Source organism: Parus major, chromosome 3, assembly GCF_001522545.3.
Source record: "Parus major isolate Abel chromosome 3, Parus_major1.1, whole genome shotgun sequence".
NCBI classification, from domain to species: Eukaryota; Metazoa; Chordata; class Aves; order Passeriformes; family Paridae; genus Parus; species Parus major.
The window spans coordinates 103,305,927-103,320,239 of NC_031770.1; the positions used below are offsets into that span (position 1 = coordinate 103,305,927).

Sequence of the window (14,313 nt, forward strand, 5' to 3'; positions counted from 1 at the left end):
GGCGCGGCCACGTGAGAGAGGGCGCGGGGGGACGGAGCTGATCACACGGCGGGGCGCGAACTCGATACTGAAATACCGAAATACCGGGATACCGAAATACCGCCGTAGCCTCTGTAATAACCAGCTGCTCCATTCTCGTGAGACCCTGCAGTTCAGCGCCCAGATCTGGGGCTGCAGCACAGGCACAACATGGAGCTGGTGCAGCGAGGCCAGAGGACACCAAGATGATCAGAGCTGGAGCACCTCCCCTCGGGACACAGGCTGGGAGAGCTGGGGTTCAGCCCGGAGAGGGCTTTGTGGAGACCTGAGAGCACCTTCTAGTACCGAAAGGGGCTCTAAGAGAGCTGGAGAGGAAATGTTTACAAGGGCATAAAGGGATAGGACAAGGGAGAATGGCTTTAAGCTAAAGGAGGGAAGGGTTAGGTTAAATACAAGGAAGAAATTATTTACTGTGAGGGTGATGAGGCTCAGGCATAGGTTGCCCATAGAAGCTGTGGGTGCTCCATCCCTGGAAATACTCAAGAACAGGGTTGGATGGGCTTTGGGCTACCTGGTCAAGTGGAAGGTGTTGCAGCCCTTGTCAGAGGGCTTAAAACAAGATGTTCTTTAAGGTCCCTTCCAACCCAGGCCGTTCTATACTCTGTGAGTCTATGGAGATGGGGTTAATCCTTACTGGCCTAAGATAAGGGAGGTGGTTAGGTGAGAGCACAGAAGAGGTCCTACACTCTGCTCTCCTCAGAAATGTGCTAGGGCACAATGTGAATGTCACAGCTCACGGCTCTTGTCAGGCAGCCAAGTGCTGGCTGGTCCTGGGGACAGCTTGTCCCCTGCATCAAGGCCCTGCAGCACTGCCAGAGCACAGGCCCAAACCAGCAGTAAGGTAGGACAGCAAGACATCACTCCTATGACGTTTCTGTGTAACAAAGGTGACACTTCAGCTCCTGAAATCTGTTCCAACAGATGCAGGCTGCTCTCAAGCTGCATGAAAAATGCCAGGTTCCAGGTTGCAAGTTCATGGAGGTTTCCTTAACCTGTTGAAGATGACATCACCCAAGCTCAACAACCCGACTGACACACTGACTGCTGCGTGTTTTCAAGCCCTTTATTGCTGTGGTGGGTTTAGCTACACTTGGCAAAAAAACCAGCACTAACATATGCTTTTAATGGTATCATCACTCAAGTAGTACAAAAACATCTATGGAAATATTATCAAAATTACTGTGACATTACTTCAACTCAGGAATTGCTTCCTTCAAAAAACTCTAAATTTTGAGAAAACTCAGTAATTTCCTGTGGAATTAGATTAGACAAAAAAATGGAGCCTACTCAGAGTAGAACGTGTTGATATGAGCCTACATTCAAGTCACATGGTTTTGAAACTGGGCTCAATCTATAATAAGAATGCTTTGACCTTAAATCTTTTTTTAAAAGTGTAGCAAAAAATGGATCTATTTACATGGTAATTTCTTCAGATAAATGGAAGCAGTAAAGGTTTTTCTTGTGGGTTTTCTCTTTTGGGAGTTTTTGTAACGTTTCTCTACCAGCAGCACTAATTGCTACAATAGAGTAACCTGAGTTGTATTTCAAAAGAAAACAACATTTTAGAGGCCGTTTTTAGCAGTCATAAATGCAGATACAGAGTTTATCCTCAGCTTACTGTGCTGTGGCACAGAGGACAGGCATTATAATGGCCTGCTTCTTTGGCTTTCATACAGTGCTTACACACACTGCACATCCAGAATCGATACTCCAGGATAGGGGCTCCGGTTGCAACACACACAGGAGGTTTACCATCTTCACTATAAAAAAAGAAAAAAAAGAGTAAAGCTGAAAGAATAAAAATGTGGTGTGCCAGTTGCTGATTAGAAGTTATTAGCTCATGTAACACTTCATTATTCACGTAACCAAGTATAAAAATCTTCACACCAGAGAATACCCACCCCCAGAATCATAAAGTCAACAAATCAGGAGCAGCAGAACTAAAAGATGGGGTGAAAAGAAGCAGTGAAGGCCGTATAAAGGTAAGGCCTGATTAGACACGTGCACTGCTATTACACTCCTTCCTCTGAAGCCTGAAGGGTCAACTTGACAGCTGCTACTGAGATTCCATACAGATGCACAGTAGGATCAATCAAGACAGGTTAAAATCCTGTTTGCTAAAAGAAAACTGATTCATAATTGATTTCCATATTTACAAGTTCCATGCTCTTGGCAGGAAGTATGTCACACACACATGTGGATACAGCCACTCCAAGGACTTACCCCTTCAATGTGCCATTCCCACTAATTTTAACTTCACACCAAATAGATTTAAGTAATTCACAGAACACTGGAGAGCTGTTAGTTAATAAAGGTTGAACAGTCCCTTGTCGATATTTCATCACCCCACCATGGTGATGCAAACAGTAACATTCCTACTCTATTGTCACATGACACCATCTCAAAGGTCCTAAAACTCCTGTGCTTTGTCTACCTACATTTCAAATTAAGATGAAGTTACATCTTTATGCCCAATTCCTCAAAGGAGTCAGTGTCTCTTTTCCCAAACAATATAGTGCTGTATTACCTTCCTCCAAACTGGCCAACTCCTGCCTCATTCTTGCCCAATATTTGGTTTAAGCAGCAAAGAACTTAATTAGTTTGGTCACACACAAATCCTGCTAAAACCCAACTAAACTAAACCCAACCTGCTAAAATGCAACCAACAGCAGAAAAAAGTGATAGTATTCTTATAGTATCATATAAAAATAAACCCACCTCTCAAGAACATCATCCAGATCAGATTTTTTGTTATGCTTTGGTCGGTATCTTGTGAATATCTCTAGAGCAAGGTCTTCATACTGTTGTCTCTGCTCTGGCGTAAGAGTTTCTAAGGATTCTAATTTAACAAAGGCTTTTGAACACGTATCAAATGCTCTGTTTGCACATGCACAGAGTGCCAAAAGGGAATATATTTCAACTGCAGGGATAATATCTTCATAGTCTCGCAAATGAAGAGCTAAAAAAAATGAAAAAAAGAAATCCAAGGAACTATTACACATCTTCTGAGAAGTGCAAACATCTATATGGAATAGTTGCTACTAGACAACAGTATGAATTCTAAAAATTGGACAAAATGAACCACAGCCTTTTTATTGCCTTGACTATGAAGCATTGCTCTGAAAAAAAAAAAATAGATTTCACTTGGAAATTGGTGTCTTAAAACACTTATTTTAGTTGGTTGGTTGGTTTTAAAAATATTAGAAGGATTTGAAATCTTCATTACTTGGACAAAGTACAAGGAGCCATTTGTTTCTTTAATTCCCACAGATTTTTTGTGAAGCTCTATAAGGAGGTGTGATGTAAATTCAGGTAGGCCTTTTAATTTAGGGAGAGAAAAACAACAGCAGAACATCTGCAGAGATTGACCAATTTACCAGGTAATACTTTGAAAGATTTGTATATTCTTTCACAAAGTCCTTTCCAGGTATTGTGACTGCAGCCATGTTCAATTCATTACATGGTTTTGGTTTAAATTCCGTGGACTTATTAAGAACTGAAAAACATGGCAGCTATAAATGAAGTTATGTGCTGTCTTTACAGGGTTGAAAATGAATTCTTACCTGTTTTCAGTGCTGCATCTACAGAACCTTTATAGAGCTGTTTTTGTGCAAGTATGAAAAAGTGGTAAGCCTCAGCTCCTCGCCAGGCATTGTCTGCAAAGCGATTCGTTGAAGAAAGAACATCTTCTTCCAGCAAACCAGCCAAAGCTGAAGCACTCTGAAAACAAACCAGTATCACAAGTAATTTTTATATGAAACAGATACAGCAGGAAATAGGGATATATGAAAAGAGCTTTTCCATACTTGATGATTACACCACTGTCCATGTTAAGTGGGAAGAATACAAATGGACCTACAGTGAGCATTGTCAGGCGTTCTGTACAGAGCACAGGCACAACATATGGTACAGATTTTCAAAGATAAATATCATATATGTGTGTATACAAATAGATTTTGTGCACATCTGCAGACTGGTTCATAGTTTGGATTAATACTGCATTTCAACACCAAAGCTCTTAAAAAATTTCTTTAAACTATTTCATTTGTGCATATGAAGATGAACATGTGAGCAGAGAAAAAAATTCATCCGTTTGCTTCCCCTGTATCTGGAGCCATCTCCCTGCTGAATTACAGGCAACACAGCTTAATCAAATCACAGATCACCCTTTGGGATCAATACTTCCAATTGACACAAGAGTCTTGCAGGAGGAAAAAAGTCTGGAGTTTCTTAGTATGGTTTTCATTGTTATAGTGAAAACATTAAGAAAAACACATTAAACTTAGGAAGAAAAATATCTATTAATACATACAATTTAAATGTTTTAAAATAATACTTAAAACAATATGTTTTCATGGGGGACTTGCTTGAAAGAAAGCTTTGTTCTTAGCAGGGAAAAGGGTTATTAAAAAAACATTATAGGCTCCCATGAAGATGGCTTGCTATAATCTGACTAGCTAGCAGATACCAGAATTCAGAAAGGGGAAAGAGAAAAGAAAGACACTACCTCTGAACTTTTCTCTTTAACTTTTCCCCTTTGTGCATTTTGCATTTGTTCATGACACTGTTCCATAAGTAAGGCTGATAGCACATAAAGCTTTTTAACTCGCAAAGGCTTCGTCCTTTTCTTTGACTCTTCATCTGCAATCTTAAAAAAAAAAACCAAAGGGATTTAATTCTCTTGGACAATTGCATGATTGTACAAACCTAGGAAATCATGCCAAAAATTATTCTGCCTTTAAATGTAATAATTTAGACTGAAAACAGAACTATAAATGAAAATGTCAAAGTGAAATATGCACATTATTCTGTATTTATTTAGCTAACATGTATATAAAGCCAGATTCTCAGGAAGGATAAATCAGTGTAACCATGTATAAGTCTAGTGATCTAGTATAAAAATAAACTAAAAAATAGCAATTTTTAAACACATACATAGCTTTCAATAAGGTCTGGTGGTTTTCCCAGAAAAGAAGAATGGCTTTTGAAAGTAACATATATTACATATAGTGCTATAAATATTTGCAGTAAAAATTGCATATCATTCCTACAAGACTTTAAGCTATGTAGAGAAATCTCTGCAGCCAAACCAAATCTAAGCAACATCTTTAACTTAAAAGCACACCACAGCCATTTCTAATTGAAGGAACTAATTGAAGAAATACCAAAATTTAAGTTCTAGTTATTGACATAGTTGTTTTTTTTGGGGGGGGGGGGGTTTATGTTTTTTTGTTTGTTTTGTTCTTTTTAAAAAAAGGAGATCAAAAATAACTCCCATGATATCTGAAATAACATGGGCATTGCATGCCAGGCCAGTCTACCACACTCTTTTACTATGCAATGCAGGGCATCAGGACCTTTTATGACATGGAGTTCATCTACTGAAGTGAAAGTCTCAAAATAAATAGATAGCTTGTGTCTCCAGTCTCCTCTCCACTAGCTACAGAGGACATCCAGGGTAACTATTACTGATAGAGATACCTGAACTCTGGGAAATGGGTTAATATTTGCATTATCCTGTATGATGACATCTGCTTAATTGCCTTGACATTGTTAAAACTAAAATAACCCCAAGAGAATAAAAGTAACATGGAAATAGTAAGAGCTAGTCCAAAAACCCCAGTTACCTGACATAAAAATAAAACCTGCAATACCTTGAACATGAGCTTAGCAGCTTCGAAGAAATAATTGGCTTTACGGTAGAGTTCTATAGCATCAAGGATTTTATTCTTTTCCAGTAAATGGCTTGCATATCTGGCTAACAAGGATCCAATCTCTTTCATATTGTGATTTTTAGCCAGCTCCACCGCTTTATTCCACTAGAAATTAAAGGAGGCAATTATTAATCTCATTTTTTCAAATACACTCTCAGAACAAGTCAGGTATTCATGAACAGACTGCAATGTTTGTGTGCAATATTTCATCACCATTTTGAACCAGACTGCTATAAAATTAACATAAAAAGCAAGAGAATACAAATGTTTACATCATTGCAAATCATGTGATGCAGCAGTACTGAAAAAATGCTGGACCTCTGTCCAAAACCACATATAAAACAGTTGCTTCTACTTTCATAAAAGCTATGCAAAATCATTTCAGTGCAGCTCATAACTGGACATGTGGATTTCAACACTTCTGATATTACTTAAACCAGACTCTGAAAAGTATGTCTGAAAGAGTACCTTAGCCCAGAAGCTTAAAGCACACAGTAACTTTACTTTTTCTTTTATATACCTCATTTTGTCTGTGAATTTTCCTCATCTCCAGTGGCTTGGCTACTGTGTTTGCCCCAGATGAAAAGTTTGTCAGGACTGAGATCTTAACTGAATCTCACACCTAATAGCTCTTCAGATCCATAAACTAAGATAGTTCACATAAAGCCAGCCCTAGTCAGTCCTGCTATTCCATCCATCAAATTCCTCATCCTCAGTTTTTCCCTTACTTGTGTTGACACAGACTGCACAGTTGCACAGGTTAAGTCATACCAGGGAACAGCTCTAGTTATAAACATGCAGATCAGTTTTCAGCTCAGCTTTTTCCAGCTACATCCTCATCCAGTCACAAATCCATTTGCATCTATACAAAGAAGGATGGGGATGTGGAAAATACCCAGAATGAACATCTCTCCAGTCTTCTCCCATTCCATCAGGAGGCAGCACAGCCTAGCTCCACAGAGGTTACAAATGTCTGTATACCGAGCATGGTGCCCACATTCCCTGCATGCAGCTTTGCACTGCCCCTCCTGTGGTTTAATCTTAATCTCAGAGAACTGGCTTAAACACTAAGTATGAATTTTCCACAAACGATGATAAATCATCTGACACTTAACAAGGATTTATATTCCACTGGGCATTAGGATAGAAATCTCACTGTTAAATTGTTATTATTACAGATAATTTCCTGCTGTTTTACCTGGTTGAGATGTACACAGGTATCCACGGCATCCTTTGGCTGATTACATTTCAGAAAGGCTGACACAGCCTGTTCACACATCCCCACTCTCACAAACATATAAGCTATATCCTGCAAAAAGCATCAGCACTGTATTAAATTCACTTCTGCATTTTTAGTACATTGTGCAGCAACAGCAGTACTCCTGTTTGGTTAATTTAAGTCCGAGAGGGTGGGAAATGGGTTGTTTGCTTCATGGATCCTGTGAAGGCACCAGGATTGTTGTAAATCTTTAGAACAGTGTGCTAGTCACACACACTGCTTCTAATCTAAATTCAAGAAAGCTATTACAATGAGGTTAAAAGAAAATGCTATGTCTTATTTTACTGGAAAAGTCATTAAAGGAGCATGTTTTGCACTTTCCAAGCATTTTGGATTAAGTCAACCACAGCATAGTTTTAAATTAGCTACTATTTAGTAGATAATTTCCTGCTACATATACACACCTATACCCTGTACACCTATATATCCTACACACCCTATCCCATCTGCTTTCTCTCCTTTTAGAGTCAGTCAGGTCTTTCTGGGGAACTGGGACAATAAGGGAAAGGGAATATAAAAATAACAGTAATACTAGAGATCAATACCACAGTAACACCATTGCACTTGAGTAGGTCAAACACTGCATTCTTTCTCTCATTCTCAACCCTCTCAAGATGGGAAATTTTGAATAAATAGTTGGGTATAAGACAATGAACAGTAAAGGTGCTGTTTTGCTTACAGGGAGCAATTTATGATTCTCTGGAAGTGAGTTGGCCAAATTCTCCAGTCCTTGGTAGTCTTCTAGCATGTAGTAACATTCAGCTAAACGTTCCTGGTTTTGCCCTTGGACATAGTACTGTACAGCATTTAACCTAATAAGACAAAAAAAAGTGGTGGCTTCTGATGTACAACACAAGAGAAGTTTTTAATTCTGTAAGCCTTTTGCATTTCTAATTTAAAATCACATTATTTTAAATAGGTAATTTTACTTGACAAACTTTCATAGCTAGAATTTCACTGTTTTTCCAAAATGCACTAAAAATTATAATTTTCACAGACCATTATATTAGAAGTGTAGCAATATTGATTCTTTGACTATCATAAGATTAGGAAGTCAAGGAATTCTTAAAGCTATATTCCCACATCTGCAGAGATGAGGACAGACAATGGACAACTTACAGCTAAACTTCCAGAAAAAGGATTTACTGTTGTGCTTCCGTATTTGAAAATGCAAACACTGAGACCACCAAGACCAGTCTCCAAAACTACCTGAAGCATCTAAAACTCAACTTTCAAAATCTAATCACAAGTTTTCAGCTGCATTGTGACAATACAGATTGGATAATGACAATACATAGTGGAGCTGTGGAACTCTAAGACATGGGCTTAGAAGGCAACAAGAAATGTTCATGAAAAAAAATTCCCTGCAAGTAATTAGCTATGGAGACATCACCTCTGGTTCAGTAAGCACCTGACTGCAAAATGTGTTCTGGAGAAATACCATCACAGGTGTGCCCTGCCCTTAAAATCCTCCTTGGGTGCCCAGTTTGGGCAACAGCTGGAGACAGATCCAGGTCAGAGAACTCTGGACTTTCTCAAATATTCATGGTTTGAAGCATTTTTGAAAATTCACTGAAGGTTAGTAATTCTGTACTACTTTTAGTCCAGTTTGGTTTTTTAATACTTTCTATATCCAGTCTAATTAAACTGTATAAGTATTTCTCTTTCCTTCCCTTCCTTTGAAGCAGACAAACTTCTGGCAAAGCAGAGATTTTGTATCCCCTTTCACCCTTTAGGAAGCTGATCAGCTGCTGTTTATCATATTATGGAACCATAAAGGTGTGAGCTTAATCTCATTATTTCAAAATTATCCAAGGTACTGCATCCTGACCTTCCTGATATCTGTCCCTCCTCATAAGTTAAGTCTTGTCATCAGTTTCAACATTTCCTCTGTAAGTTCCTTACTGCAGTTTCTCTTCAGACCATACCATTTCTGCCTATCTGCGAAGTAGTCTCCAATGGCGTTGTGTGCCTGCTCCAGGAGGGCATCGTCCGAGTCCCCCGAGCCCGTTTTCAGCAGCTGCAGCACCCGGAACCAATCGCCCAGTTTGATCCGCAGCCCAATGGCAAGATCTCTAAACAGGAAACAGCAGGGAGAGCTCAAACACAACTAAATAGGTAACAACATCTCAAGAAAAGCATCCAGAAGTATTTTTGTGTTCTTAACCTGCAGTGCAGGTATCAGAATGATCCCAGATAACTTGTTTACAATTTAAACACCATTCCATTAAAGCAAATACTCAGGAGAGCTCACAGGTTATATCACACACATGCACCTCCTTATCAGCCACACTACTGTGTGAGGAGTTAAATGAGTGAGACAGCTGGGCTGATGTTACTTCAGGTTCCTTCTTCCTCTGTTCTGTATTTTTCACTGCTGACCACTACAAGAGAAGACAGCATCTGCAAAAGGCTAAAAGCAGAAGGAAGGTGAGGGGAAAGACCAAGAAGCAACAAATATGATGGAGGCTAAATAAAAATGGAGGCTAAAGCTGAGATGTAATAAAATGGATTTCAGAGACTTCTCTTCCAGATTCAGGGTGATTTTGGATAAAGCAGAAAGGACTCAGCAGTAGTTTTCCCTTTTTATTATTCATGCATACATATGACTCACTGTGTGTCTGTCTGGCATGCTTTTTTCCACCAAACAGAATAATTCTGTATTACCTCATATAAAAATAATTCTGCAGGTGCATAGAAAATAAATGGGAGATACCTATGCCCTTCTTTTAAAAATGCCCTCAACTTACAAGTAAATTAAGGAAGGCACTAGAAAGTCAATGCAGTCAGCTAAGTAAGAGTATCTATCTAAAAACATTAAAATATTATTTGAAAAATAGACTTATTTCATTGTGATTTATGGTAGATCCTTATCAGGATTTTTCTAGTTTTGAAAGTTGAAACAAGTAAACAAAAAAGTAAGTTTTTGACTTCTGCAATTCTATGTCCAAATTTCTTTTCAGCCATGTGAAAAGGAATATGCCACATCTAAAAGTGGATGTTGCAATGTGACAGAAGTGCTTAGGAGGCAGCCCACATCCCCAAACCACCACCAACTAATTAATGACATGCAAGGAAGTTTTCATTACCAGGTGCTATTGGGCACCTCTCCCCAGCTCCTGCCTTCTCCCACTTACTTTCATGAAATAATAACTAACTTTTTTCTCCATCACTCCCTACTGTTTTTCATGGCTCTGTTAATCAAAGCTTAAAACCTTCACATGTGCATAAATGATTCATGTTTCTCCATGTTTGACCACCATCTACAGGCTACACTGCACAACTGCTGCTGCTGCTTTCTCATTATCCTTTTTCATTAGCTAGAGACAGTGCTCTAGCTAATTAGAGTTAATTTACATTCCCAGCAATACTAAAATTTTGCTTTGTTTGCTTTCATTCCTGAGCAAAAATCACACTGATTGGTTTCAATGTTTCACAGTTTCATCCAGAGTTCTTCTGTCTCTCCAAAGATTACAGTTCATTAAAAACTCTGTTGTTTGTATATGTAATTGAGAAGAATGTGTACTTGGCTACTTGCACAGAGCAACACCACATAAATTAAACATTATTTAAGATTGTTTGTATTTTTGGAATCCCAGTTGAAATACCGACAAAATACTTGTGAAAAAAAATCTATAAAACGCAGCACTACCTAGAGCAGCCAAGGTTTTGTAAACAGTTTGGAATGCACTGTTTTACATACAGAACTGGTTATCTATGGATAAACCAAAATTCTCTCCATCTGATCCTTACATGTTTTTGCAGCACTCGGTAAAGACTCTCCAGAGAAAACAGCCATTCTTGGTTAAAGAATGCTTTATTTTCCATAGACTTTTTTTTTCTGTATTTACTGCTGAGATGTTTACATGCAATTACCTTCTGTCCATATCCAGATACATTCTTTCAGCTTCTTCAAATCTGCTAAAATAGGCTGCCACTTCTGCTTGCTTCATGGACTCGCTCTGCAGATTGCCCAGGCGCTTCACAAACTTAATGCCTTGATAATCTTTGCAACGCACAAAAGCTTGTTCAGCCGTCTGCAGATCCAGCTTCTGAAGGGCAGCCTCAGCCAGGAGTCGCCTGTGTGAAAAACAAACATACCAGATGGAAAAGCAGCTATAGAATAGATTAAATCAGGATACATTTTTCTAGTAATTATTTAAAGAAGACTTAAGAGTTGTTGTAATTTATTGTTTACTAGCTAATATTAATACAGTCATGAGTTTATTCCTAACACATTCTGTGATGTGTCTGGTACTTGGTTAGGGAGAGATGTTCAAATAATTGCTAATATTCTTTTGTTCAGCTGTTCAGATGGACACTTGCTTGGGAGGAATGGGCAAGATTTGACTGTTACATTTATGTGAAATGTGTTGCTGGTCTCAGTGCAGTTCCACTTATTTATTTATTTCTCCCTATTCATTTGTTGAAATTTTAAGCCTTGATAGCAGTCTCAGTCTAAATGCCTCCAGCTACATTGGCCATGATAAATAAATTATCCTTCTGATGCATCTGGATGTTCCTGGTCCTGTTAGGACAGCAGTCTGGGAGAGCAGGGAAAACCTTTGGGGAACCTTGTAACTGGTACTGCTCCATTGGTTAGCTCTGCAAACAGGGAATTCAGGCCAAGCTGTGTGCATCAGGTGCTTGAATGAGCTCTAGAATTTTCTGCAAAAATAAGGCTATTTAAAATTTAGACTGGCTGACTGACATTGTGAAACAAACTCAGTGCAGTAAGGCACTGAAAAAACCACTAATATTACTGCTGTATTCAGTGACCCAAGCCATGCTTAGGCAGTATCAGCTCTGTATTTTTGAATCAATTTGAGAATGTTGGTATCACCTAAACTCAAGTGCTCATCACTGACATCAAAGAAAGCAATTATCTGCTACACATCACCCTGTTTGTTGCATTCTAGAAGTAAGGTCACTGTTTTGTTCTGATCTACAGTATCTTGGCTTTATATCCAGCACTTCTGATCCATCTCTTCATAAATATGTGATATGTTTTCTCTTATAATAAAAATAAAATTCATGGCAATTTTGGAGCAAGGTGAACAGAATTTGACATGTATTTTGTGATACAGAACTTTTACTGAGACACAGACTTGCACAACTAATAGTCATTTTATATTAAGTGAACAGATGGTACTAGCAAAAAAAGCATAAAAAGTTTCAAAACTCAAAAATATCTTCAGCTAGTTCAAGACGTTTATGAAAATGAAGACTCAAAACACTAGCATTTTACCCTACACACTCAAGCTAATAAAATTATACTATTACAGAAACTTTCAGAATACAATTTCAACTAGCAAATCCTGTTGTTCAAAATTAATATTCTAGAAACAAAGGCACAAGTAGATAGAAAAGAATGTTTTTTGGTACAAGCTTTTAAAGCAAAGTGTCTTGTACAGTCTTTCAGCAACTCTAAATTAATCTCTGAACAATCATAATGAACAGTGAACTCTCCAACCCCATTGATGCAAGCTAAGCATCCAATGCTGCAAGAGACTATTTAGCTTCAAAACAGAGGCAAAATTACTAAAGAAGGGAACAGATAAGTAAACAGTCTCCACAGAGTTAAAGAGAATTGGTCTCCTTCATCAAGGAATTTGTCAATGAAGTTCTAGGTTCTGCACTGACTTTTCATTAAATTATCTACTGAGGCCTTTACTCTTCCAGCCCTTAGAAGCTGGGATATTGAACAGATTTCCAGCACTCCTATTTTTACATGTTTACTCTCACACATTTGCTCTGCAGACTTTTCAACTTTAGTTTAATAGCTGAACCATGTTTAGTTTAAGCATGCCACTATCTCCATTTCTCAGATTACTTCTGAAATGCTGCATGGGAACACAGCACACCCAGCCCTCCTCATTTCTGTCCCTCATGGCCTGTCCACATGCTACAAGGTTACTCAAACTACTCTTATCCATCCATCAATCTGATGTGTTCCCTTTACCGGATTTTAAGCTCGTTAATGTTCAATATCAAATATATAAATTTTAATTTTAATTTAACCAACTTGGTTATCTTTCTGTCAGCTTTTCATTCCCTCCAAAACACAAGGAACACTGTTTTGGGGCCCATACAGCACAGAGCAAAACGGTGTCCTGAGCTTAGACCCTATACCCACTATCATGATACAGCACATGCCTGACATTCTAGGTACTCCAATATTCATTAAATCTTAAATGTTTGTGTGTAAAATATATACTGATTTGGCTGGTTTTAATTTGAGGTTTTTCATACTAGATCTGTCTGAAAAAGAAAAGAATAGAAAAGAAGACAAATTTAAACAAATTTGACTTAAAGGAGATTTTACCAAAGTCTGGGATGTGGATTATCTTCTATGAATTGGGAAGATTCCTCAATGCCAACTTTTTCAATCAATGCTCGACTGTCTCGTAACGAGCGAATCTCAAAATTGATGACGTAATCTTTGTTAGGATGTTCAGGATTCTAACATGATGGATAAAGAAACATATTTTTATTCCTGGTGACTTTTATTTTCACCCAACAATACAGATATTTATCATTAAGACAGACACTAACTTTTCCTACAAAATAAAATTAATTATACTTACCTTTAATATTTCATCCAGAAGAACAGACTTGATCTCTAAATCTTCAAAGTTGCAAATATATCCAGATGTTTGTATAGGTTCCTTAAAGTTAAATAAGTTATAAAGGAATTAACTTGTATTCTGTCTGACTATATCCTAATAAATCTGTTAAGTATACATATAGATACATTCTTCTCCAAACTAGGATATACTTGCACTTCCAACAAGAAACAGATACTACAGTCATTAACATTATTGACAATTCTGTAAACACAAACATCATTAAAAATCCTCATGTTTTCTGCAATTAAATCATGAGAAAGAGATAGAATAACACCTGCCACAGGTAGTGGCAATAACATTTAAACACAGGTAATAACACTTAGATTCAACTAAACTGTTTTACAGGTATCTCTACTAAAATTGCATTTATGTATTCCGAAGCATACAAAAAATACACTCCTGAAAATCTCATACGTTTAAGAAAAATATGACACCATTTTTATGTCTCTAGGACAGACCATTCATTTTACCTATTTGGTCCAAAGCAACATTTCCACATGAGACTTGATAAAATTTTGAGGTTTCCTGAAGCAAGTTTATAGAAACAAACACTTGCAGAACTGAATGGTAAACACAAGAATGATACTATTCAAGAGTCACTAATTTAAGAGTGAACTTTTTAAAAAGAGTAGTTTAGATATGTTGATATTTA

At 37.8% G+C, this 14,313-nt stretch overlaps 2 protein-coding genes across 3 annotated transcripts in view; both read right to left on the minus strand.

Annotated features, from left to right (window-relative positions):
* Window positions 1–133, minus strand: part of TTC32 (tetratricopeptide repeat domain 32) — a 1,961-nt gene extending 1,828 nt beyond the window's left edge. Inside the window, exon 1 of the mRNA XM_015620482.1 lies at window positions 77–133. Coding sequence (XP_015475968.1) covers window positions 77–133 — 57 coding nt within the window. The remainder of the gene's footprint in view (window positions 1–76) is intronic.
* A 951-nt stretch (window positions 134–1,084) lies between these two features.
* The window catches only part of WDR35 (WD repeat domain 35), a 41,885-nt gene continuing 28,656 nt past the window's right edge, over window positions 1,085–14,313 (minus strand). For both annotated transcript variants that reach the window (XM_015622741.3, XM_015622740.3), the window contains 11 exons: window positions 13,620–13,700; window positions 13,358–13,494; window positions 10,909–11,112; window positions 8,961–9,107; window positions 7,712–7,844; window positions 6,952–7,062; window positions 5,694–5,858; window positions 4,547–4,687; window positions 3,603–3,759; window positions 2,758–2,998; window positions 1,085–1,799 (listed from right to left, as the gene is read on the minus strand). In XM_015622741.3, the coding sequence (XP_015478227.1) occupies window positions 1,649–1,799; window positions 2,758–2,998; window positions 3,603–3,759; window positions 4,547–4,687; window positions 5,694–5,858; window positions 6,952–7,062; window positions 7,712–7,844; window positions 8,961–9,107; window positions 10,909–11,112; window positions 13,358–13,494; window positions 13,620–13,700 (1,668 nt within the window). In that variant the 3' untranslated portion in view covers window positions 1,085–1,648. The remainder of the gene's footprint in view (window positions 1,800–2,757; window positions 2,999–3,602; window positions 3,760–4,546; window positions 4,688–5,693; window positions 5,859–6,951; window positions 7,063–7,711; window positions 7,845–8,960; window positions 9,108–10,908; window positions 11,113–13,357; window positions 13,495–13,619; window positions 13,701–14,313) is intronic.